We start from the raw sequence: 23,297 nt of genomic DNA, 5'->3' as shown, positions 1-23,297 counted from the left end.
TAACTGTAATCAAAATGCCAATTAAACTTGATTATCTGGCTCAGGTCCATGGCATACAGTACATCCTTTATGCTTCGCAGGCATCAGTATGTTTAACTGATTATTTCTTTCACAAGTTAAGAAATTATACTGCCCCAATACTATTGAAAATTGGTTCAAATAGCAAACCAGTTAGATGTCTTTTAGCAGGTTACCCATTTTGTTTGAACGTTGAATCAGTTTGAGAAAGACTGAATGCATTATGTCTTCATGGCTTCAATAAAGTTGGCTGTTCAGTTTCACAGTGCATACTTGCAAAGGGTATATGAATATGCAAATATGTTACTGTGAATGTATTTGTGGTTTTACCATTAGAATACCATAGAATGGCATGTTTTTTCTGTGTGCACAAAATCATAGTCAAACAACATTTATCATGTCATATCATCTATTCATTTTCAGATTGTGGATGGTATAATCCTTGCCGGTTTTTGGATAGAATCATGTCTACCAGAGAAGGAGAGGTTTTCTATCCTTCTCAGCCATGTTGCAGAGGCAGGTGAGCAGAAGCAGCAGGTCCTTCTGAAGCATTCTTGGTGCCGTGGTCATTATCAGTGTACTCAGAAAATCTGGATTATTGTAGTCCATTGACTGGGCGCTGTTTTCACCCGGCCTGTCCTTCAGGATCCCATAGTTGTTGACAATAAACTCAGTGAAAGGAGGGTGAAGTTCTGTCTTATACCCTAGTTGGTTCAACCTCTCCATGAGGTCAGCGTGCCTCTGAGTGAGATGAAGCTGGTAGCCTTCATCTACCTTCCCTGTCAGCGGGTGTGTGGATACCTGCAAGAGAGGAAGAAGAACATGACTTACTATTGAGTCATAATAGTGGAATGTTATAAGTATTGTTTTTCTAAATGGACAGATAATGGGACAAGATTTGATCTCTTATCTGTGAACAGCAAAGTCACACAACCAGTTTTCTTTAAATAAAAGTCTTCCTTTCTGACTTCTCTGATTTTTCCTGGGATATTGGGCAGTGTGAAACCATAAAGCCTTCTCTGGCCCTGGAAGACATGGGACAGAATCCTCCTGTCCAGTTGGTAGACAATCTCTCCCAGCAGCCTGTCTGGACCTGTGATGAAATAATTAACATAAATATGTTTTGAGGTTATTTTAAAGTTACCATTTGGCAACAGTGCTGGTACTGCCCAAAAATGTCTGCATGTTGGGCATTGCTCACCTTTCACCTCAAAAGGAAAATCAACCAGGGAGCTTTGAGTCTGTACTCTTTCACTTGTGTCAGTGTGCATCGAGCTTTGGATGAAAGATGTGAAGTCGACAGGGGATGAAGTTCGCTTTTCATGTTTGAATCTGGTTTGTTGCAAGTCTTTTCTGAATTGTCTCTCGTCAAAGGTGTTTTGACGCAGACTGGGTGGGTGTTTTCCTGAGGTTGAGCAAACTGATGAATAAAAGTGAATAATTCTGGTCAGTATTTATCATTGATGACAAAAGTTGATACACAGAAACAGTACATGCGTATATTACCAGGAACATTTGATTTTTATTCTGATCTAGTAGACTTGTTACTTTTTGAGTTTGATATTTGATTAGACTTACTTTTAGAATTAGTGGATTTAAATGTAATTTAAATTTAAAATGTATGGAAAATATAATGGCTTCCATCATTTAAATGCTCTATAACCAACTTAGTATCCCTGTAATGGTATGATTGGAAGATTTACTTACATTGATAATAGTTGTACATTTTGCGAGAAAGAATAGACATTAATACATATATGCTAGAATTGTGAATTTACCCTAAAGTCTTGGAAAGATTTAGAGGAATATTTAGGTTATATAGGTTACAGTCTACATCTTTGGAATATAGAAACTGTTGCTTTGCTTCCTAAAATAAAAATGATATTATTTAAAAAAAACATATCAGCGGTTTGGTTTGAATTATCTCATCACAAAGTTACATTGAAATAAATTAGCACAACAAAAAACAAATCAGTATATACTGATAAGACCATTTCTACTTGTCCTAACAGTCTATGCTTGCACAAGCTTCACAGGTAGGTAACTACATGCTCAATGCAACTATTACACCGCTTTAAAAACAAAGGAAATTAGAACACTGACCTCAGATCATTAAGGTTAATGTGGTCAATTGTGTTATTAAATCATTTAATTTATATTCTAATAATTTTGCCACTGCCCTGACAACTCTGAACTGCACCCTGGTTGCCATCTAGTGGCAGAGAAAAACACTTACATTACCTGTTAATTCCTCCAGAGTTTCATTGTTGAAGCTCTGCATCCTGCCTCTCAGGTCTACGTTTTCCTTGACTACACTTAACATCGACTTCAACAGATCGTTTTCCTTCCCGAGTTGTCCATTTTTTGACAGCAAGGCAGCAAGAGTTTGCTCCAGTAGGTCCATTTTGGAGCTTCCAGTTTCACGGCTGAGCCACAAAACACCCTGGATATCAAATTATCATATATATATATATATCAAATCACAACAGAACAGAGTTCTCTGATGCAAATCTCTCCGGAATCTTTCAGTCCATACAAACGACAGAGATCAGGTTTAGAAAATAACTTTATACATAGCATTACAGGTTATTCTTTACCTTTTGACATAGTTAAACAAAAAACCAAGAGTCTGCATTACTAGCTTAATCTAGGGCTTAAAACTTCATCAACTGATGTAGTTTACTCAGTTGCCATGGTGATGGATCTGTTGACATGCAAGTTCATCCACTGCATTTTTTCTTTTTTTTGCCTGTCTTATTCCTGCTGGCTTATAGGTAAACACAATTCAATATTGACCTTGGAAATAGTGTAGTAGTTTAACAAAAATAATCCCAACTCGAGGGCCACTTAACTAGTTTATTCCACTGTTTTAACCGCATAACATGGTCCTCATCAAACTCCTTCTGCTGATGAAGACTGAGCAACATAGTTGAAAGTTCTGGAAAAAGCTAGTGACAAATCTTTATACCATAATGATTTTGTATCACATACGATATCAACTTTTAACTCAAAATAAAGTAGTATACAACACGTCCTATACTTCATAAAACTTTAAAGAACCCCCAAACTACAACATAGACTGTATGTATGTATATATATATAATAAAATAAAACAAAACATGTACAGTGGGTGAAGCAAAAATATTCTCAAACTATGAGCTCGAAGCACACTACAAGACAAAACTAAAATCAAGATATAGGTAACTCACTAGACACAAACTCAAAGCGTTTTTGTGTCAGAACTTTAATCTGTTGTTCCTCCTGCTCAGCTCCCCCTTGCTCTTCCAATGATAGCAAGAATATAGAGGAAGATGTTGATGATGTCCGTGTACAGGTTGAGAGCAGCAAAGATATATTCCTCTGGACTCAGGGCCAGTTCCTTGTTGCCAAGCAGCAGCTGCGTGTCCACCGCCAAGAACTGTAACATAGAAGTCATTCACAATTTATCTTTTATATATACACACATGTTGTATCACAAGCACTTGAACACCCAAATCAGGGTTTGAGATATTTCTACCTTCCGCTCGAATATAAGGGAGATGAATGGAGTTGTATTTGTGGTACTCACAGAAAGTACAAAAATACATTTGGAAAAACTCAACAGCAACGTGTCTTTCCAGCAACACCCTCCAGTTATTTGGTATAATCCAGATTCACTTTGACAGACAGTAAGGCGAGATTCTGGAAATCTGATGAGAGAGAGGTATGACATGCAACGACTGTCCCCCCCCAGCCGGGAATCAAGCCGTGGGCATTGTGGTTATGTGGTCACCCTGACCATAAGGCTTCCAGGGCGCCCAACGGTCAACAGCTTTCATAGGGGGTTATTTTTTCGGTAGAAAGTTGTTGAAATGAAGACTGTAGACAGCTTTTTTTTTTGACATTACAGATTAATGGGACACGGTTTCTGGAAAGACACTTTGCTGTTGAACCTTTCACAGGTAATGTTTCAATGCTGTGAGCAAAGAGATGTGCTTTGGTCAAACTGGTAACTGTCAAGGTTTAAAATGCAAGCCACTCGAGCATCATAATCCTTCCAATCTCCATCAAAATTACAACGAGTGCTATGCAGTTGTGAAAATAATAATAAATTACAGGCCAGTCAGTGCATTGTTGTGGCTTTTAACTTAATGATTACTTACACAAATGCCACAAAACAGTGCAAAGAGGTATCATACATTCAAGAGTTTGTCAAAAATCAGTTATTACCGATCAGATTCCCTGCCTTAATCTATAGCTACCTATTAGGCTATTTAGTATACATTTCAAAAGGAGAAATAGTGCAAAAAATTCATCAATCATCCCAGTTTTGTTAAACCACCATACCAGAGGTTACTGAGATTTCACGCTACTCATACAGAATCATTATCATATTCAGTAAAGCTGGAAGATAATTGTTGGTCTGAAGTACTTACACAGGTGAAGAGCAACGCTCCCAGTCCAGCATACACAATGTGCAGAATCTTGTTACGGATGAAGATGCAGAGGATGCCGAAGACAAGCAGGACGATTAAACAGACGAAAAGCACCCCGTAACAGGAAGTGAAGTCGTACTTGGTCTGTGGGAGGAAGCCAAGAGAGACATTAAGGTCACATCACAGATTATGATGGATGCACATGGCATGCATACAAGAGGCAGAGACTGACGGATACAAACCTGCAGAGAGAAGATGACCACTGTGAAGCACACAACTGCCGTGATGCCCACTGCCATGACGACTGTGTCAGTGTCATGGAAGCTGGCGATCATTCCCACCATGTACGACATACTGAGAGTCAGGACGGACTGAAAACAAGAAACACAAATACGTCAGCAAAGTTTTATGGCATAAATAGGGAATAGCAAATCATTTTATAGTTACAAAACAGTGATTTGTGAGGCTCTATCTGGATTGAATCTGAGTAAACTGTTGAGAATAGGGAAGTCTTATATCATAACTGTAGGGTGAAAAGTTCCTAAATACAAAATGTCAGCTTTTCCAAAAGGAAACAGTCTCATCTGTCATTACACCACATCAGAATACATTGACGTTGTTTATACATACTACATTTTTAAAAGAAAGGATAATAGAAAATAATTCTAAGACAAGTTGTATCAGTCATAATCCAAAAGGCCTACATAATGATGTTTCAACAGTCCAAATAAAGTCTGAGCAGACTTACTAATGCAACCAGGTTCCAAGGATGTCTCCGGCGAACGCTTCCACAGCAGCTGATCACACAAACCGACACAAAGAATATGGCATAGGAAACCAAGTAGGTCCAGGTGTTCACCATGACAAACATCTTGACTTCATCCACGAAGGTGAAAACAGCCACAAAGGCGAATGTCACCGTCAGCTGAGCAGTCAACACCAAGAATACCTGGAGGGAAGAGTGGATTATTATTAGGCAGCAGACGCATAACATTTCTAACAAAGAATGTCTTTAAAAAAAGAAGAAGATGGAGCTCATATTGTATCACACAAGTACATGATTAACTCAACAACAGAGGTTATGTTTTTTTTATGTCAGCAGGATATTTCAAAAACTTGATTTCAATACAATTTGGTGGAACGTATGGGAAGAATTATTTTGAGCAAATTCCAGGGATTACCTTTTTTACATTAAAAAAAAGATTGTGCTCTACTTTACATACATGTATATTGTGCCTGTTTATCACTATACATATTTTGGATGTAAATCCATATTTAGATGCAGATTAATAAATCAAAACATTTTATATTCTTAAAACAGGTTGTTGGCATTGATGAAAATTCATACAAAATATTCATTAAAAGTATTTTCCAACCACAGGCTGTCCTTACCTTTCGAATAAAGGCTCTTCTTATGCTCTTGTTATCTAATCCAAAATCAAAGTCTTGATTCTCATGAAAGGGGGGTGGGTCCTCCTCACTATGGTAAACATCATCTGCAGTGGCACCAACCAGAAACATCAAATTGATTAAATTACACTACGAATTTAATGACATATACATAGAAAATGTAATACTATAAATACTAACCATTGAAGTTGCCATTAAAGCCCGGATCTGGTGGAGAATATGGTGAGGGTTTGCCTCCATATCCTGGGCCGCCCGGCTTCATTCCGAAAGCTCCAGGAACCACTGGCCCGAAAGCAGTTGGTGGAGGGAAAGGGAGCCCACCAGGAGCAGGGAAACCACCAGGAGCAGAGAAACCACCAGGAGCAGCGAAACCATCAGGAGCAGGGAAACCACCAGGAGCAGCGAAACCATCAGGAGCAGGGAAACCACCAGGAGCAGAGACACCACCAGGAGCAGGGAAACCACCAGGAGCAGAGAAACCATCAGGAGCAGAGAAACCATCAGGAGCAGGGAAACCACCAGGAGCAGAGAAACCATCAGAAGCAAGGAAACCACCAGGAGCAGAGAAACCACCAGGAGCAGAGAAACCATCAGAAGCAAGGAAACCACCAGGAGCAGAGAAACCACCAGGAGCAGAGAAACCACCAGGGCAGAGAAACCACCAGGAGCAGAGAAACCATCAGGAGCAGAGAAACCACCAGGAGCAGAGAAACCATCAGAAGCAAGGAAACCACCAGGAGCAGGGAAACCACCAGGAGCAGAAAAACCACCAGGGGCAGGGGCTCCGTACATGTTTGGGCCTGGCATATTCATGTCAAATGCGGTAGGAAACACTGGCTGCCCGGGAAGCGAAGATGGAGAGTGTACCCCCTGTACGGGAGCGTATGCAGTCTTCTCGGTGCTCATCTCTGCCTTAGCTCGGGAGCACAGACCCGCTGCAGTGTTGGATTATTGGGAATAAAATAAAATAAAAAAAAGAAGAAGTCACATGCAGGGTTATCAAGTTAAAATTTAGATGATGACAGACCGTGACAGACACCCAGAGTGGAGTCCAGTGATCACATGACACCGTTCACTTCCGGTAAATATCATAATTAATAACAAACCATCCATCGACAACTTAATTAAAACAATAATACGTGGCACATACTGTGCGGGTTGCTACCACTACAATCGTCACTTATTTGAGGGTTGAACGAAGGTTTGGGCTCCGTGTTTAATAACGCAATCAATTCATTACATTTCACCGAGTTTCCACGGGCACTTTCCTAATGTAACGTCGCTAGGCCACAAATTTCACTTTCAGGCAACAAACAGGTATTTGGTCTACATAGCCCACATTCAATGGGCTATTTGAGTTAAAGTTGACGTAGAGATATTCCTAACATTATGATTTGATAAAGAACGAGCTCATGTTTTTTCTGAAAACCTACAACACAAGATGGCCATGTTTTTGCACCAAACAATAACGTTAGCCAATATGGTTGGACAAATGAAAAGCACCAAAGATCAACAAAGTTAAGACAGTTTAAGTCTTTGAAAACTACTCACATTACCCGCAATCAAAGTTTCAATCCCAGCTGGGCCCCTCCAAAATTATGTGCGGTATTTTTGCGCAGGTTCTGTCCCACTTGAATGTTTTTTGGTGGATGCCAGTAAACTGCTGTTAACTCTCCGCCCCCAGGATGCGGAATGCCGCGTTCAGGACAAACGGTGAGGCTTGGAGAGATGAGAAACATACTCATGTCTGTCAACAGCAATGAGAGCGTTTGCTTAATCTGACGACATCTCACGCCTGTATGATGCAGAGATGGACGTGTAGAAAATAGTGTGCATTAACAATACATCACCATATCCATTAAATGTGGGTTTTATTAAAATTGAACGACGTATTTTGGCTGACGTAAGGCAGTCATGTTTGCTTGGTTTTCAGGAACTTGCGAATTATTGCAGCAATTACGTTGGAGTTTTCAAAAATGTGCGACTTTTCCCCAGTTATAATTAAGACTTTGATGTTGATGTGAACGCTTTATACAAGTCAGAATCTCTAATATCAATAACTCCGATATGCTTGAACGCGGCATGAAACCCTGTATGTGACTTGATGAACGAGGAGATAAAGTCTGTGGGTAATGCGTCAGTAATATCCAAAGTGAAGAGCGGAAAAATTCTTCTTTCTGTAAACATAAGCGAAGAGCTCTGAGAGGATAATGCCTTAGCTGCAGTAGTGAAAAGTACCTTAGTTAGGCGACATTTAGGCCTACAAAATTACTACACGTTTGAGGTGATTGTACTTAACTTTAGTATTTCCATTGTATTAACTTTAAGTTTACTCAACTACATTTGAAAGGATGATGTATCCTACTTTGGACTTCACTACATTTATATGTCAGCTTAGTTACTGGTTATTATGCAGATTCATATTATTTGTACAACATATAGGCAAATAATGCATTATACATCCTAATATACATTATTATCATAGGTCAAACTACCGAGTAGTAGGCTATAAAGTAGTTTAAAATTATCCTCACCATTACTAGCTGCAACATTAAAGTAATATTTACGTAAGAATGTATCAATAATTATAATCACATATAATATACTATATTATTCTATATATATAAAATATAATAGGAAGCCTATTTATATTGTTGGTATGCTAATACTTTTGTACATTTACTCAAGTCAGATGCATTGCTTTAACATGTCACAGAGTATTTCTACACAGTGGTATTGATACTTTTACTTAAGTAAAAGTTGTGAAAACTACGTCCACCCCTGCTTAGCTGCATACTGCATGGCAATAAGGAGTGCCCTGCATGAACCAGCAGGTGTCAGGAGGCAACAGCTTTGGTGAAATAACCAAGAGGGCAACCAGGGAGGGACAAAAAACTGAATTTTTTTCATTGGACTGTTTGGATATTACAGACCTTGCAGCTGCCTGCCTGCCCCTCTGTCGCACCACAGGTCACATCACAAGTTTCTTCACAGCTGTATGGAAACATAAGTGGTTGGGACTGTAGTGAAGGATTGTAAACAGGTGAACAAAACAGGGAATGGACTGTGCAATCTCAAACAACCTATAGCTCCCAGAGAGGAGTGTGCATTTCAGCTGTTTGGGTCTGCTCAGCCACAGGAAAGTCAGAGTATCGCAGTCCAGATTTTTTATTTATTCATCACTGATCATAATTTATATAGAAATACTGTAAACATGTCCAACACTTAAGGTTATTTTGAGAGGCTTGATTTATGTCATTGAGGCATGAGGGAATTTGGCAAACAGCTTCTTTTAACTAGTAGTTGCGCAATGTAGGAAGAGGGACTTCACCTACTTACTATTTTGGAGTCACAGGATTCATGTTACCTCAACATCTTAGTTGATTCAAAATGTAAAAGGGGGCAAGCATCAAACTCAGCAGTAGTGTTTCTAGTGTAGTTCAATTACCTAAAAATGTGTGATCCATTATTCATTAGTGACACAGGCCTCTGGAGATGCAGGATGCATAATTTGCCACTTGGGTTTCTATCTTGAAATGAGTTACATAATTAGACACATTGTAGTAGGCATAATGAGAACTCTGAAAAGCACATACAGTAATTGAATACTAAAGCAATTGTTTAGATGCATACATGCATTGTTTGGCCATCTGTTACAGTTTCGTATTCTTTATCCACAACTGAGACCATCACTTGACATGATTTCATCAAACAAATTAAAGGCTGTGAGCAAAACAGACATTACATAAAACACAGAAGAATTAAAAAGGAATAGGGAAGTTTTATTTTTATTTCACATATTAAATGTTTGCATTATTTTGAGTCATGCATTACAAAATGCAAGGTGAAACAGGTGATGTCCTTGCATTAGAAAACATTCAATGTGTAATGACATCAAATGTAAATTTTGTCTATAATCAAACTGGTCAAGTATAAAAAGCGACATTAAAGAATTAAGAATCTATTTGAGAAAACAGAAAATACGTTGGACTTATTGCTACCTTTCCACTCATCTTTTGTTCTTTATACACAGTGTATCGCTTTGTTAAGCCAAGTCTAAACATCCTACACATGCTCTTGATCATTATGCAGCAGCACATGTTGACATGTTCTATATCAGGCTTATTATTAACACACAAACACAAATTAAAGGGTTTATTACTGTAAGGCTTCTTAATAAATACATAAATAGCATAATTTAAAGGCACATTATGAAACATTTTGTCAAAATGAAAGATTCACGTTCAAAAATGTTTCTTCCCTTATTCGGAGTTAACTTGAGGTGCATTTTAAAAAGGGAAGAAAAGGGAGTGCTTTTACCAGCTTCAGCTGTCACTTCAGCATCTTGTCTTATGAACAGCGAGAAAATACATTTTTAAAGGGAACTAGTTGACGTTGTCTAATCTATCTCACTCCAAACAGTTATAAAAAAAGAGAACAATCCTGGCAAAAGTTTTACCAAACAAAATACTGGTCAAAAACTATGAAATACTGAAAACTGTGTGTTGACGTAACATACTGTTCTCATATTTATGAAAGTGTTTTGGTTTGTTTTCAAAGAACTGGGGAAGAAACCTGATCATAAGACGTGAATGCAAATATATACACAATTCAGCAATGGTTGACATGAGGTCAAGTGAGTCTACTTCAATTAACATGAATTACTTTCCTGCTGAATAAATATTCATATATATTCAATAGTGCCAAAAAATACTGCTCTCTCTTGAATAAAAGAAATGCAGTAATTCCTCATTTCTCTCCACATTTTTGGTGATTTTCTTCAGGCTCTTTGGTAGAAGGACTGCCCGATTAAAACCTGGGTGTGACAACCCTCATTTAGCCCCTACGGTCTTCCCCTACATAACTTTGCCCTCTTCATTGGATGAGCGGACCTCCTTTCCTCCTTAAAGGTCGTTTTCATGGTTTTACTGCATGCGGTCTGTCTGGAGCTGCTGAGGTTGGTACTGGCTGAAGGCGGCAGCAGCAGCGGCAGATCCTGGGGTGGCAGCAGTGCCGAGTGGCTGCTGGACAGCGTATCCATACCCTGCTGTAGTCATGTAGCTTGTTGGTGCTGGTGAGGCCGCGTAAGGATACTGCTCATATGCAGCAGCAGCTGCGGCAGCGGTGGCAGCAGCAGAGTACTGGGCATACGCTGCTCCAGTATAGTCAAGGTATGGGGAAGTGGCACCAGCAGCTGTTGCTGTAGCAGCAGAAGGTTGTACATGAGGGATCATCATGCTGGGTTGGACAAAGGCCTGAGGGTAGACATAGTGGGCAGGAACTCTGTAGGACACAAAGACACACAGGGTCAAAGCAGAGCTACAGTCAGTCACCTTTACAACGCTCAAACTAAATTCTGGAAAACTGAAAAGCAGGCGTCTCAAAAACGTCAATCCAGTCCTCAGAACACAGCAAATCCATTCATTAACAACTGAAAAACCCTACCTAGAAATGAAAAGTTAAGGAAGCAGCAAAACCACAAAGAAACACAAGCGCAGCTTTTAATTTCAAAAAGCACCTGAATCTGAAACACAGTAAGGCATTAAAAGAAGACACAGCCCAGCTCGGCACCCAATGTTTCACTGAAAACGGTATTTTGACAAAATGCGAACTTATCGCACAACACCACAACATATCAGGAAGAGAAGTGGACATTGTTCTGTCCACATACGGTCACATCAACACCACACATACAGGCATGCCCACACATGTTAATAGGTTTTCATTTTGAAGAGCAATATTCTGTATATAGACCAGGGTATAAATGGATAAACACAAGCCTGGGTATCTGGGTAAATTTGGCCCCACTTTAAACTTGTGTTAAAGTCACCCTCAGTAAATATATTGAGGAGCAGGTGTGAAACTGTTATATCTGGCCATAGACGAGTGCCCCCTCCCCCTCTTACAGACACACTACCCCACACAAACATACACACGCCAACTTGACTGACAAGGGAGGCTGGAAGCATGCTATTTTTGCTCCCCTTGTCATCTCCAAAGGACGAGCTGATCTTCCCCTTCAGTAACACAACCGCTCTACTGCCCCAGTGACTTCCCCGATTTTACGTCTTTATTATCAGAAAATGTAACGATACTTAAATTAAATGTCACATATCGAATTACATGTATAATTTTCAACTTTACATGATGGGAACCAACATACTGGTACCCTTTCTTTGTGATATGACCTTGTCTTAATATCAACAGTTGAAGTGCTAAAAAGGGCACAGCTGACTAAAGCCATCTCCAATGAAAGAGAAGGGAGGAACATTTTGTGGTCCAGTACGACGAGGGCTAAATAAAGGTGCTTTGTAAATCACCAGGACACATGGGTAATCCCAAGCACATAACCAAAAGGCTACGGGCACATGGTTCGGCCCACCTGTTGTCCATAGCCGAGCGGCCTAGTCTATGCCATACATTATTAACAGCGCTGCTGAGTGACTCCCATTTTCCATCTGAATTTGAGAGGCCGTGGAGATCACTGTAGCCAACAGCTGCTGCCTAAGAGACCAACTAAGATCTCTGTCTCCAACCTATAGTGCAGTGAACATTTGAGTCTGTGTGTGTGTGTGTGTGTGTGTGTGTGTGTGTCATATATATATATATATATATATATATATATATATATATATATATATATATATATATATATATATATATATATATATATAGTGTCTCAAAAAAAAGATTGGCTTTATTTGGTTTATTGCAAAGCTGAATAAAGAATCCATAATCACATCTATAGTTAGTTAACATCTAAAAATCCAACCAGATCCAGCTTTAATTTGGAGCCTTGATATTTTATCAGTTTACTTGCTTCAAGCTGCAGTTTTGCTAATAAAGTACCAACATGGGGGCTATTAAATATCTTCTGTGCTATACTGTGGTGATAACACTAATTTGTTTTCATTCCCCCTCCACATTTTCTTTCAATTGTTAAAACGACAGCCGCTAAGAGTTATGAGAAGGACACAAAAGATAAAAAAAGATATGCCCAGTATCGTGTACCTGTAGATGTGAGCTACAAGTGAAAGCAATGGGTTAATTAAAAAAACAAAACACAGCATGGGTAAGGAAACAGAAAAAGAAATCCCACATGCAAGCCAGTGTGTTTTGTTGTGGGGGATCGATTTTGAAATGAACTGAGTGATCATCAGCCCCCTCTTAACAACAAAACACGATCAACTTAATGTTAACGAGAAACTGGGGGGAAAATAAACCACAGGCTAAAGCACAAATCAATTATTAAAAAAGGTAGAAGAATCAACACCCCGTTGCAGAGTTACAGCTCCCTATCAAAACTCACAAAGTCTGCACAAAAACCTCCTGCTCCCCCCACCTCCCCGCTGCAAGTAGAAATAAGCACACAGTTAAGCTGAACACCACATCATACTGAAAACAAGGCACACACCAATCTATGTACTATAGAAAACCGGGAGAAAAAAAAACAGAAGACTTCCATGCATCTAGTCACCATTTCTGTTCGTTTGTGTATGTCAGAGTATACGGGTAACACTTTAGCGCTCTGCCCAATGCAGACTCAGCTATTCCTCAAATCATCATGTCCCTTCATCAGCTATTTTAACCGTTACCGACCCTGTCAGATCAGAGAGAGATAGACAACATGAAGTCAAGTCCTGCAGTGGCTTTAGTGACAAATGTTCACTTCCTTCACAGTCAACGCCAAGCAGACGAGCACACATCCACACTCACATGTCCTCATTCAGGATTTATTAAGTGGAGGCAATGCTAAAGGACACTTTTACAACAATAAAAACACAATATATAAGACCATACATTTTTATAGAGACAGATTTTGTGAAAGAAATGTCATTTCTGCAGCTTAACATACCCATAAGGCCTTTGGATGAATGCTGGATGGATCTGAGGCATTCCAAATGCAAATCCTAGAATGAAAACAGACACTTTAGTTTATAGTGCTGACACTTCAGCAATGTAATGGAGATAATGTTGAAGAGTGTTCTGATCTATCATTTCCATGAGAAAATAATACAAAGAAGTACATATCAGTCTACATGAAGCTTGCATGACTACTTCACAGTTACTGTATGTGAGTGTGTAAAGATATTTATGCTGCTGTCTTTGTATGCCACCTTGATCATCTTGAAGTTGGGAAATAAAGCTGTGGTCCAGTCCCTCACCTGGCTGTATGACCCTGGGCTTGGCTCCCAGGTAGGCCAGGTTCACATTGGCTTTCCTGCCGTCTATTATGGGGTTGGGATCCTTGCAGGCTCGGTCAGCAGAGGCCCGGTCTGCCATGGTGACCTGTAGGAAAACAACACATTTTCCATTAACATCATGGAGATGTATTACTGTGCAGTTTGGTCACAGTGATTAAGAACACCCACACAGGTCCATCTCTGAGTAGTCAGGTCATATGATCTGCTACAGTAAGAAACACTAATGACCTTTTTCTAACCTAGCTGTGGCACAGAACAGGCCTACAGGTGCTGATACTAAATCATTTGACCGTATCCCCGTCAGTTGCACGTGTGCAAGCAACTTTAAAAAAGGAGCTGAGAACCAGCTACAGGTTGTTACTTACAAATCCATAACCTCTGGATTTCCCCGTCTGCCGATCGGTGATGACAACCGCCTCCTCGATATCTCCATACACCTCGAAATACTTCCTTAGACTGGTGTCCGTAGTGTGATAAGGAAGACCTCCAACAAAGATCTTGGTGAAGGTGGTGTCTTTCTGTGCCGAGTGCATCATTTGTAGATATGTGTTCAAGCTATTTCCTGGAAGTTGTCAGGACAGATAAAGTAAAGAGCAGCGTTCAGAGGAGTAGAGGGAGAGAGTCTGCAGCCCCCCGGTGATGTGACTGTGGCTCTGAAGGAGGAGGACACCTGTTTGGTGCGGGAGGTTTCCCAGTTGTCAGTGTGTGTGACAGATACTTAACTCCACCCAGATCCACACCACCACCCTGTGCTCTGGCTGCCTACTGGCGCACAGCTGCTAAAACAGTGGCAAGGACACACTGTGCCAAGAAATAAAGACAAAACTCTCCAATGTTCCTTTAAAAGTTGGTCCCAATCGAGAAAGAGATGTTGGTCAAGGCAAGTTTGAGAAAGACGCGTAGTCTTTGAAACTAGAAGGATTGCAAAGTCGTTTGTGGTGTGTAATCTTTTTGTTGGGCTACATTCAGTGTAAAATCATGTCTTCTTTCGGAGTACTACCTCATTCAACATAAAAGTGTTACATCACTATAAGGACCGAGGATTTTACAGGTACAGAACTCATGTAAGTGCAAGCTCCTGACCATTTTGAAAAGCTTGACCTTGTGCCAACAATATTTTTTAAATCCGTATCTTTTAATTGATTTGATCCTATGCATTCTGCCATGAATAAGATTCTGTTGGGAAATACTGAATCCTTGTGTGTTGATCTAAAAGTGATCAAATGTAAAATGAACAGTCTAAAAATACTGGAATTAGCCTTTAAAATACTCATCATTAGTTTTCTTTATTTCACATTATAATTCCCCTGAGGTTGCTAAAACCCACAAATGCCCAATGATGTCCTCACGAGTAGTCAGTCTTACAAGTATCTCATGAGTGGCTTTAATTAAGTTAACTCAAATTTGACACCTCTGACCTAATTTTGAGACCGCTTGGAAGGATCATGTATTTTGTCAGTGTTTGATTGGCACCACTAGTCATTATTTGAAGCAATAACAGGATTTGAATATGGTAGCACGTCTCATGCATGGGGCAGTCCGTGATTGGCCTACAGGTGCTTGCATCATTTATTGGGGACTTGTTTACCTTTACATCAGACAGTCAGAGACATTTTCGGCCCACATTGAGAAGCTAGAAGTGGAGCAAACATAACTGTTGACATTCATCATCTCAATCTGTGATGTTTATGCTGTGTAAAGTGCTTAGCTAAGGTAACACACCCCATGACATCTTCTGCATATTTTCTTGTAACACAATTTTAAGGTAGGAATGTTTTTGGCTACATTTACAAAATAGTTGTTTTTGGAGAATGTACAAGCAAATAATCTAATTTCACTAACAGCTAAATCCTCTACAACTGTTCCCTCTTTCTGTACACTTTAGGACATGGACTTGTTATTAAGGTTCCATTAGGGCATAGGGTATCTTTCTGGAATTTCTTGGAAACACTGCACAAGAAGAAAGGATGGGAACTAAAAACATAAAACTAGTCCCGCTGTGCTCCTGCACACACCAAACTCTGAGCGAGAACCGTAACATCAGAGTAGATTCGAAAAAGAAATTGCATTGATATTAACAGTAATGAGATATGTACTGGAAACATGTTTGTCAGTGAGACAGACACATTAAAACATAGTAGAATATACAAACACACTGAGCTTGAATGAGCCAAATGAAGAGTCAACACAGCACGCTGATTGTAAATGTTCTATTCTAGAACATTTTTGTACCAATTAAAACAGTTTGCGATACATTATAAATACAATTCTGTACATTATAATATTGTAAATACTATGTTCAAATACATTTCTATTTACAACTCCTTATGAGGGAGAGCAGCTTTGTTCTCTTCTTTAAAGTAAGGTCTTGGGTTCGTTTCATTTACTTGAAATTACAGCTTGGATTTATAACTATTTCTAGTCAGTTCCACAGTTCTCACCACTTCCATAAAAATACAAGTCCAGCTCTTCTTCATTACTAAACTACTTTTGCGCTGTCTTCTGTAACTTATATCGTCCATCATCCATTCATCCAATCCTCCATGTGAAAAAAAAAAAGAATTATTGAGTACCTTTTAACATGTAGTGTTATATATCAGTCAGCTAACATATAAAATGCAGATGGACACTCAGTTAAAAAGGTATTCAGTCAGTCAGCGAGGCTGGGTGGCATTTTGAATGCCTCTGGGCATCATGATATACATACACAGGTTTCAGGTCCATACAATTAGTTAGTTTAAAACTCCGTGAACTTGTTATGGAGTTCATAGAGCAGTCTGGGGTTTATGTGCCTGCCTTTATGGAAACAGGGCATTAAGGCATCAGTACATCCAGGCCTTGGACAAAGCCCAGCTGCTTTGTTCCCCCGGATTAAAGTGATCACACATGTGTTTCTCAGTCACTTCAGATAGAAAATATCTCATCAGTCCAATATGGAAGACACTCGGCAAACTCTCCAAGAATCCTTTCCAGTGCAAGCTTTCAAACAGCAACAGTCTCATGCTGGATGGGGATTATTTCCTCCACAGTGTTTCAGTACTTCAACAGGATCATTTAACATAACTGCAGTCAGATTTAGCAGATTTGTCCTCCGTTCAGGGTATGTGGCATTACTCCTAGAGATATGGCACTAAGCTTTACTTGGACACGTATAGATATATAGTGTTTACCTCCACATACGCACATTAGAAAAATAACATATTACTCATAACAGCAGATATGGAACCGAAGTTCTTTGGTTACCCCTGACAGATCATATTGATGTAAATATCAATGCTTAAACAGTAGTACATTCTTAATCTTCATATCCCAGATTACTCCACTATGAGCCTCAGAAAGGATGCATTGTTTTACAAAAATATTATATAACGTTTAGAAACCAATGTAAGAAAATGTATGTGGATAATATTTCCATATGGACTCCCAGTTAAAAGTGAAGTTCTCTATCAAAAAATATCCCCGTATAGAAAACTCAAGATATGTGCATAGTGAATTTTTAGTGAACAGTAATCAGGATACACCTTCATTAAATGTACAGGTCAGATATGCTTAAGGAGAAGCAGAATACATCTCCATCACAAGGAGAGGAGCCACGCTGAAATCAGCCTGTCGTTCACCCTTAGGCGCTGAATCTAAGCACCACCCTCGGGTCCCTGCCATGCCACAGAAAGACGGTCCTTCTTTGGGTCCTATCTGATGAGAGTCTGGGGTTCTGTGTCCATGGAGGGCGGTCCTCTGTTGAGACGAGACGGCTTCACAAACACACCGTGACCTGGGGGGCAGCGGAAGTACACCCTGTCATGGACAGTCCCGTTGTGCTTACCTATAGGAAAAATCAATCAGAACAGATATGTTGAATAATTGTGGATCACTTACAGTTCCAACCTTCATACTATTCTATATTCTGTACTATATGTCACATTTCGACCTCTCATACACAAGGAAGAAAAGCGATTCTTTTGTCCACGATATTTTGTCAGCCCACAGCCACTTTCTTCCCCCCATGGCCCGTTGGTTAAGCTGGTATTGAAATCTCTATTTTGAATTATATTTTGGTTGATAATTGTTTTTTATACAAACACCCATAACATAGACAAAAATGTTTTATGAACATCCCTAAAATGTAGTTATTAGAGAATGGATATGTACGAAGTGGAACATTTAAAAGCGCTCTCTAGTGGACAAACTATGTGTGTACAACTCTATTTCTAAATTACCAACATATATCAAGCTAAAACTGTCCCATAATATATATGTATTTGTCGAGCAATTCTTTGGGGGGGGGGGCAAAATTGATAAAAAAGGACTCACCCACTGCCATGTCAAGCTTCACACCAATCCAGATCCCCTTAGCAAACTCCACCCCTCCAACATAGTGGACTGTTCCTTTCCTCTTCCCAACCCAAACCTGTTCCCCTGGGGCCATCCAATCAGGAAGCTGAGCTGCAGGGGTGCTCTCATCTCCGCTAGAATCTCCTGAGGGCTCTGCGCTGCTGGGGTTTGGACTGGGACAGGGACTCCCGTGGGGCAGATCTCCCTGAGCTGGCTCCTCAATTGGAGGTTCTCCTCCTGCTCGGGTAGTTGGGGCAGAGGATGGGGCTGTAGATAACGGTGTGACCAGGGAAGGTGATGCTGGAGAAGGAACTGGGACTTTGTCATGCACAGATACTGGGGCTCTGGCTACACTAACAGAGCCTTTATTATTTGGACATTTGCATGTAGTAGTTGAAGTGTCTTCAGGAACAGATGTGTTGATAATACCAGAGACATCAGACGAGTTTCGACTACCAGTGTCACATGTTTCTTTCTCCAAACCCTCCTGCTCCCATCCCTCTGTGAAATGCACTAAATCACTGTCTCTAACACTGTCATCAGCCCCTTTAAAGTCAGTGAACTCCTGGCTGGCACTGAGCACACAGTTGTGAGGCAGGGGAAATGTTTGCCGCTTGTCTCCGCAATGAGGGATACTGACAGGTGATGAGGCAGGGTCGTGAACCCCAGCTGCTGAGGGAGGAGGCTGCTGGTTGTCACTCTCTGCAGAAACACTTTTGGTTTGGGAGCAGCCTCTTCCAGCAGGGCAGCCGAGAGGGTCGTGGGGGTCTCTGGAGGTGCAGCTGAGGTGGTCAGAGCTCTCACTGGCACTGAAAGGCATGTCAGACAGCGTAGCGTCGGAGGCGCTGTGCGAAAAGTAGCCACTAGTGCAACTGCTGGCTGTGGGGCTTCGAGACACCTCCCTCTCTCCACTCCCGACTCCACACCGGCTTCCCTTCAAATCAGACCGGGAGGATAGAAACCCCTCCTGGTTCTCCAGATTGGCGTTGTAGATCTCAAAGTTTGCAAAGGTCTCTGGGATGTAAGGCTGGAAGCTGCTGTGGTCCTCAGGGCTCCGATCGAGATTCAGAATCATGTCCACATCCGTCTCCTCGTCCTCAGAGTCCTGCTGATCGAAACAAGGGCGGCAGGACAAAAAACACATCCCACCGGACATGATGTCAGCTATAGCCTGGCGTATTAGCCTATATAAACACTATCTTTTTAAAGTGAATGAAGACAGTGAAAGATGGCGTACAACGTGATAATGGAACAGGAACATAGAGTATGAATAATGTGGCACATTTTTATTTCTTTGCTAAACTCTGGTTTAAGGTGTTTGCACTCATGTGTGGATTAACACGTGGTTGTTGAGCCACTGTTAACAGTGAAACATGGCAGTCTGAGGCTGTACAGGTGTACAATACATATTTTTAAACACTGCAGAGTCGCTGCCACTCAATCAAAATGTAAAACTACAGGTCTCAAGGCGCTGCTGACGTTGAGAGAAGTATGCACCATGATGTGAGGGAAATATAAAATATGGGTTCATAGAAAGCCTCATGTTGTGGCACCAGCACAGAGACGGGTTGAAAAAGGTTTTCATGCGTAACTCTAACTTAAAACAGTGTGTACACGTCTAAGTGCGATACTTACAGCACTGTGAGCGTGTATCGTGGGGTGTGTGTGTAGAACTCTTACTGTAACCCTCAGAGCGGTGTGTGCTAGTGTGTGTAGCACTTACAGCAGCAGTGTGTGGCAGTATGTGGCTGAGCTGTCTGCTGGTGGGAGTGGTGGAGGTGGAGGTGGAGGTGGGGGTGGTGGTGGCAGGCTTGCAGTGGCCCTCGCTGCCTGCCCTGGGCCGGCGCCAGGGGCAGGGAGGGGGGAGCAGTGCAGGGCTGTCCACACATGAGCGCATGCTCTGTGGATGGGTCAGAATAACACTTCACACACACACACACAGACAGACAGCATGCATGGAGCTGTGCAGGCCAGTTACACAGTTAGTGCCATGCAGTTTGATATTTCACAAAACAAAAACAGTGCTTGAAGTGTCCTAACTGTTAGTAGCTGTACTTTTTACTGTACTTTTTTACACACACTTTTATAGCCCGTAAACATCTACGATCATCAACAAGCTCTTGCTATATATTTTATATAATATATTAGACCATTTTTATCCAGACTGCAGTTATTCATTTACCGTTGTCATACATCTAAACCCGCTAGCTACTGAACCATTCTGCTGCTAACTAGAGACGTCTACCTCGACCACAGTATCTCTGACATGGATTGATTTGTATCTGCGCCTCTTTTAGTCCACTTTAAGCACTGATGAAAACCAATATGCAAGGTGAGTTAAAATTGTTGGAACAGCCACAAACCATCAGAACAATCCAAAGCATCACAAACAAAATCAGGTTATGAGACTTCATAGCATAGCTTTGTCTAATTTAGCGTCGTGGCTCTCCCCAATTGAAGTCATGCTCCTGTGAGTCATGCTTTTTCGTTTCAATACATGTGACATAAACACAGTGGATTTCTTTTCGGCCAGTCACACAACAACAAAGCCATTTTCATTCAAAGGCAGCTTTGGACAATTAGTAATTGTTGTCAATGTCAATATATGTATCATGTTATGTAAATGTAATTTGATATGATAAGTGACATGGTAAAATGGGGTTTGACAGAGGACTGACAAAACAAAGATATGTGTGAACAGCATGGCAAAAAACAAAGACATGAATACTCCCATCTTGAGAAAGAGAGAATTTATCCTGCTTACCTCTTGCCCCAGCAGCGGCCGGGCCTCCAGGACTTTCTTCGCCTTGTTCTCCTCTTTGACAGGCAGCAGAGACTTGAGGAACTTAGGTGGCTGAGGCGAGAGGACTTTAAAGGGGATGGAGTTGAAAAACGTAGGGCTCTCTGGAACCAAACCTGTGTGGGAGCATTCAGTGGTAACTCAGTGGTAACCCAGTTGTACCAAACATGTAATAACATGAAGTCAGGACACAATGCAGCTGTTGCACATTTGCCGTTTCTGTCGTCTACCTGGATTCTCCTTGCTTTTGATGGGTGTGGTGCAAAGCGAGCCCTCCGGAGGATTGCAGTTGTTGCTGTCCACATGATCACAGTGTTCCTAGACAATAATACACGGGTCATAATGGAATTGGTATTGTTTTGTGACGTTAAAGTAAAGTTCCGTCTACAAGCTCAAATCTTGAAAAGCGAGATGTTTTATTATGAAAGGGGCAATTACGACAAGCAGTATTTAGAGAAAACCATTTAGACAAGCATCAGTCTAACTTAACACCAAGGCTTCATTATTAACGTTAGACTTACCTTATAGTCTTCATCCTCACAACCAGTCAGGTCAGTTTTACTACATGAAGACTGAAGAGCAAGAAACAACATGTTAGGAGTGTCATATTATCTAATAACAATTACTTTCATATGGTTATGTGGGCAGTGCAGTGAGTGATGTATTCATTACATGCTGTACATTTGGTGTGCTGATACTCCTTCTTAGGTGTCTCCCCTTGGTAGTGAGCGCTTCCTTCACTGTCACAGCCTTCAGGGGAAGAAAAACAACACAAGTGCATCTTGACATGACCCCTAATCAGTTTATTTAGAAGTGTTAGTATTTTATTACTAAGACTTAGTATGGTAGTATGCTACTGTGTAAAATACCTGTCGCAGCCTCTCCAGACTGAGGATGTTTTCCACTTCCAGAACTCCCCGTGTGTACTTCTCTATGTAGGTTTCTCCATCCTGAGTCTCCCCGCTGTCTCCCCGAGCAGCCATGAGGGCCAAGGTTTCCCGTTCCTCCGGCTCCTCTGAGGCCTGGAAAAGGAAAAGAGGAAAAACATACAAAGGGCCGATGACAATAAACACCAAACTGGTTATTTGTCACACATCCGGAGCAGCCTCTGTTACATACAAAGTTAGAATCAACAAGTTGTACCTTTGGTATGTTGGAAACGATCTCATAAGTCACACCACAGGAGTAAAGAGCATTCTTTAAGGACATTCTTCTTTTGAGACTCTGGGTGAAACTCTGTAGAAAAACAAAACTGTGTTGATCATCAAAACACAATCCATTGCTGTAAACACCCAGCTCTGCTGTGGGCTGACCCCCTGTGATTAAGTCGGATCCCTGTTGTATTAACCTGTTTGTTGTAGATGTTGACAGCGATCCTCTTGCGAAGCACCAGCTCCATGGAGGCAGGGTGGCTGAGCTGCACCGTGGCTTTGATGATCAGGTAAATGCGTTCGTTAGGAGACGTGATGCGGTTGAGGTGCACAGAATCGTGGATGGATGAGTCCCAGGAACACACTGCAGACACCTGGTGAAGTGGAAGAGTTGTGTTTCATTATTGTAGCTCCACAACCGTCTACAGAGAGAGAATCTGTGACAGACGGCTGTGGCTGAACACGCAGAGACGTGGAATACAGTCGTGTAAGCTTTGGGTTTGCAGCAGTTGTCTAATGAGCAGAAAAATCTCCATCTCATGACACTCGAGCACAGTGAAGAGGGCGGTGATTACTGTATGGTTAGCACTTCTGCTCAACATCAAAGAAAAAATTCAAGTAATTAGAATCACTTTTCTTTTAAGTCCTTGTTTCCATGCATGAAGCGGTGCAATTATGTGACCGTGTAATTGTTCAATTATGCACATAATTGTAGGGAAAACAAATATGTTGCCCTTAAGTGCTCTTGTCTGTGTGTGATTGTCTGCGAAGAAAAAAAACATCTACCAACAATTAAAGTAGTAAAATCAGCTAAATTATACGAAAAGCTTTTGAGAAACCACTCATGTTAAAACATCACATTTATTTTTACAAAAATATACAACTAGCACATGAAGAAGAATTGGAAACGCTGATACTTTATACTTTATAGTACACAGTGTCATTCAGCTGTTTAAGCCAAGGATGG

The 23,297-nt window shown here is 40.8% G+C and overlaps 4 protein-coding genes across 12 annotated transcripts in view; all 4 read right to left on the bottom strand.

Annotated features, from left to right (window-relative positions):
- Positions 1–486: 486 nt before the first annotated feature.
- LOC115021036 (speriolin-like protein) lies at positions 487–2,422 on the bottom strand. Its single transcript, XM_029451149.1, has 3 exons — positions 2,260–2,422; positions 987–1,111; positions 487–921 (listed from the first exon to the last, which is right to left on the bottom strand). Exons 1-3 carry the CDS (start codon positions 2,420–2,422, stop codon positions 487–489), a joined length of 723 nt encoding a protein of 240 aa, XP_029307009.1.
- A 144-nt stretch (positions 2,423–2,566) lies between these two features.
- grinab (glutamate receptor, ionotropic, N-methyl D-aspartate-associated protein 1b (glutamate binding)) lies at positions 2,567–7,547 on the bottom strand. Its single transcript, XM_029452329.1, has 8 exons — positions 7,395–7,547; positions 6,577–6,778; positions 6,024–6,379; positions 5,826–5,929; positions 5,182–5,382; positions 4,676–4,804; positions 4,434–4,577; positions 2,567–3,436 (listed from the first exon to the last, which is right to left on the bottom strand). Exons 2-8 carry the CDS (start codon positions 6,747–6,749, stop codon positions 3,284–3,286), a joined length of 1,260 nt encoding a protein of 419 aa, XP_029308189.1. The 5' UTR covers positions 6,750–6,778; positions 7,395–7,547; the 3' UTR covers positions 2,567–3,283.
- A 2,065-nt stretch (positions 7,548–9,612) lies between these two features.
- On the bottom strand, positions 9,613–14,767 carry rbm24b (RNA binding motif protein 24b). Of its 2 annotated transcripts, none has more exons than XM_029452165.1 (4): positions 14,413–14,767; positions 13,961–14,132; positions 13,699–13,753; positions 9,613–11,126 (listed from the first exon to the last, which is right to left on the bottom strand). In XM_029452165.1, the coding sequence occupies exons 1-4, from the start codon at positions 14,581–14,583 to the stop codon at positions 10,769–10,771; spliced, it is 756 nt and encodes a 251-aa protein (XP_029308025.1). In that variant the 5' UTR covers positions 14,584–14,767; the 3' UTR covers positions 9,613–10,768. The 2 variants fall into 2 exon arrangements, with proteins under 2 accessions (XP_029308025.1, XP_029308026.1); XM_029452166.1 differs by having other exon boundaries at positions 14,009–14,132; positions 14,413–14,766.
- Positions 14,768–16,242: 1,475 nt separating this feature from the next.
- Positions 16,243–23,297, bottom strand: part of kif13a (kinesin family member 13A) — a 35,441-nt gene continuing 28,386 nt past the window's right edge. For 4 of the 8 annotated variants that reach the window (XM_029452156.1, XM_029452159.1, XM_029452160.1 and 1 more), the window contains 9 exons: positions 22,528–22,704; positions 22,323–22,415; positions 22,049–22,201; positions 21,852–21,929; positions 21,701–21,751; positions 21,410–21,497; positions 21,144–21,295; positions 18,359–19,487; positions 16,243–17,870 (listed from right to left, as the gene is read on the bottom strand). In XM_029452156.1, coding sequence (XP_029308016.1) covers positions 17,737–17,870; positions 18,359–19,487; positions 21,144–21,295; positions 21,410–21,497; positions 21,701–21,751; positions 21,852–21,929; positions 22,049–22,201; positions 22,323–22,415; positions 22,528–22,704 — 2,055 coding nt within the window. In that variant the 3' untranslated portion in view covers positions 16,243–17,736. The other 4 variants (XM_029452163.1, XM_029452157.1, XM_029452158.1 and 1 more) reach the window with 4 other exon arrangements.

The sequence above is a fragment of the Cottoperca gobio genome, chromosome 16, assembly GCF_900634415.1.
Source record: "Cottoperca gobio chromosome 16, fCotGob3.1, whole genome shotgun sequence".
Taxonomy (NCBI): domain Eukaryota; kingdom Metazoa; phylum Chordata; class Actinopteri; order Perciformes; family Bovichtidae; genus Cottoperca; species Cottoperca gobio.
Note: the sequence above shows the minus strand (reverse complement) of the source record. Positions and strands in the feature narration are given on the sequence as shown.

What these genes read in the sequence shown, in the direction of transcription:
- rbm24b (XM_029452165.1), bottom strand. Translation starts at nt 14,583, where the DNA reads ATGATGCACTCGGCACAGAAAGACACCACCTTCACCAAGATCTTTGTT. An exon ending in AATCCAGAGGTTATGGATTT is followed by an intron (nt 14,133 to 14,412) that starts GTAAGTAACAAC and finishes GTTTTCCTACAG; the next exon opens with GTCACCATGGCAGACCGGGC. An exon ending in TTCATCCAAAGGCCTTATGG is followed by an intron (nt 11,127 to 13,698) that starts GTATGTTAAGCT and finishes TGTGTCCTACAG; the next exon opens with AGTTCCTGCCCACTATGTCT.
- grinab (XM_029452329.1), bottom strand. Translation starts at nt 6,749, where the DNA reads ATGAGCACCGAGAAGACTGCATACGCTCCCGTACAGGGGGTACACTCT. An exon ending in GGTGGTTTCCCTGCTCCTGG is followed by an intron (nt 6,380 to 6,576) that starts TGGTTTCCTTGC and finishes CCTTGCTTCTGA; the next exon opens with TGGTTTCTCTGCTCCTGGTG. An exon ending in GAGCGTTGCTCTTCACCTGT is followed by an intron (nt 3,437 to 4,433) that starts GTAAGTACTTCA and finishes TCTATGTTACAG; the next exon opens with TTCTTGGCGGTGGACACGCA.
- LOC115021036 (XM_029451149.1), bottom strand. Translation starts at nt 2,422, where the DNA reads ATGGACCTACTGGAGCAAACTCTTGCTGCCTTGCTGTCAAAAAATGGA. An exon ending in AACTCTGGAGGAATTAACAG is followed by an intron (nt 1,112 to 2,259) that starts GTAATGTAAGTG and finishes ATTTCATCACAG; the next exon opens with GTCCAGACAGGCTGCTGGGA. An exon ending in TCCCAGGAAAAATCAGAGAA is followed by an intron (nt 922 to 986) that starts GTCAGAAAGGAA and finishes CACAGATAAGAG; the next exon opens with ATCAAATCTTGTCCCATTAT.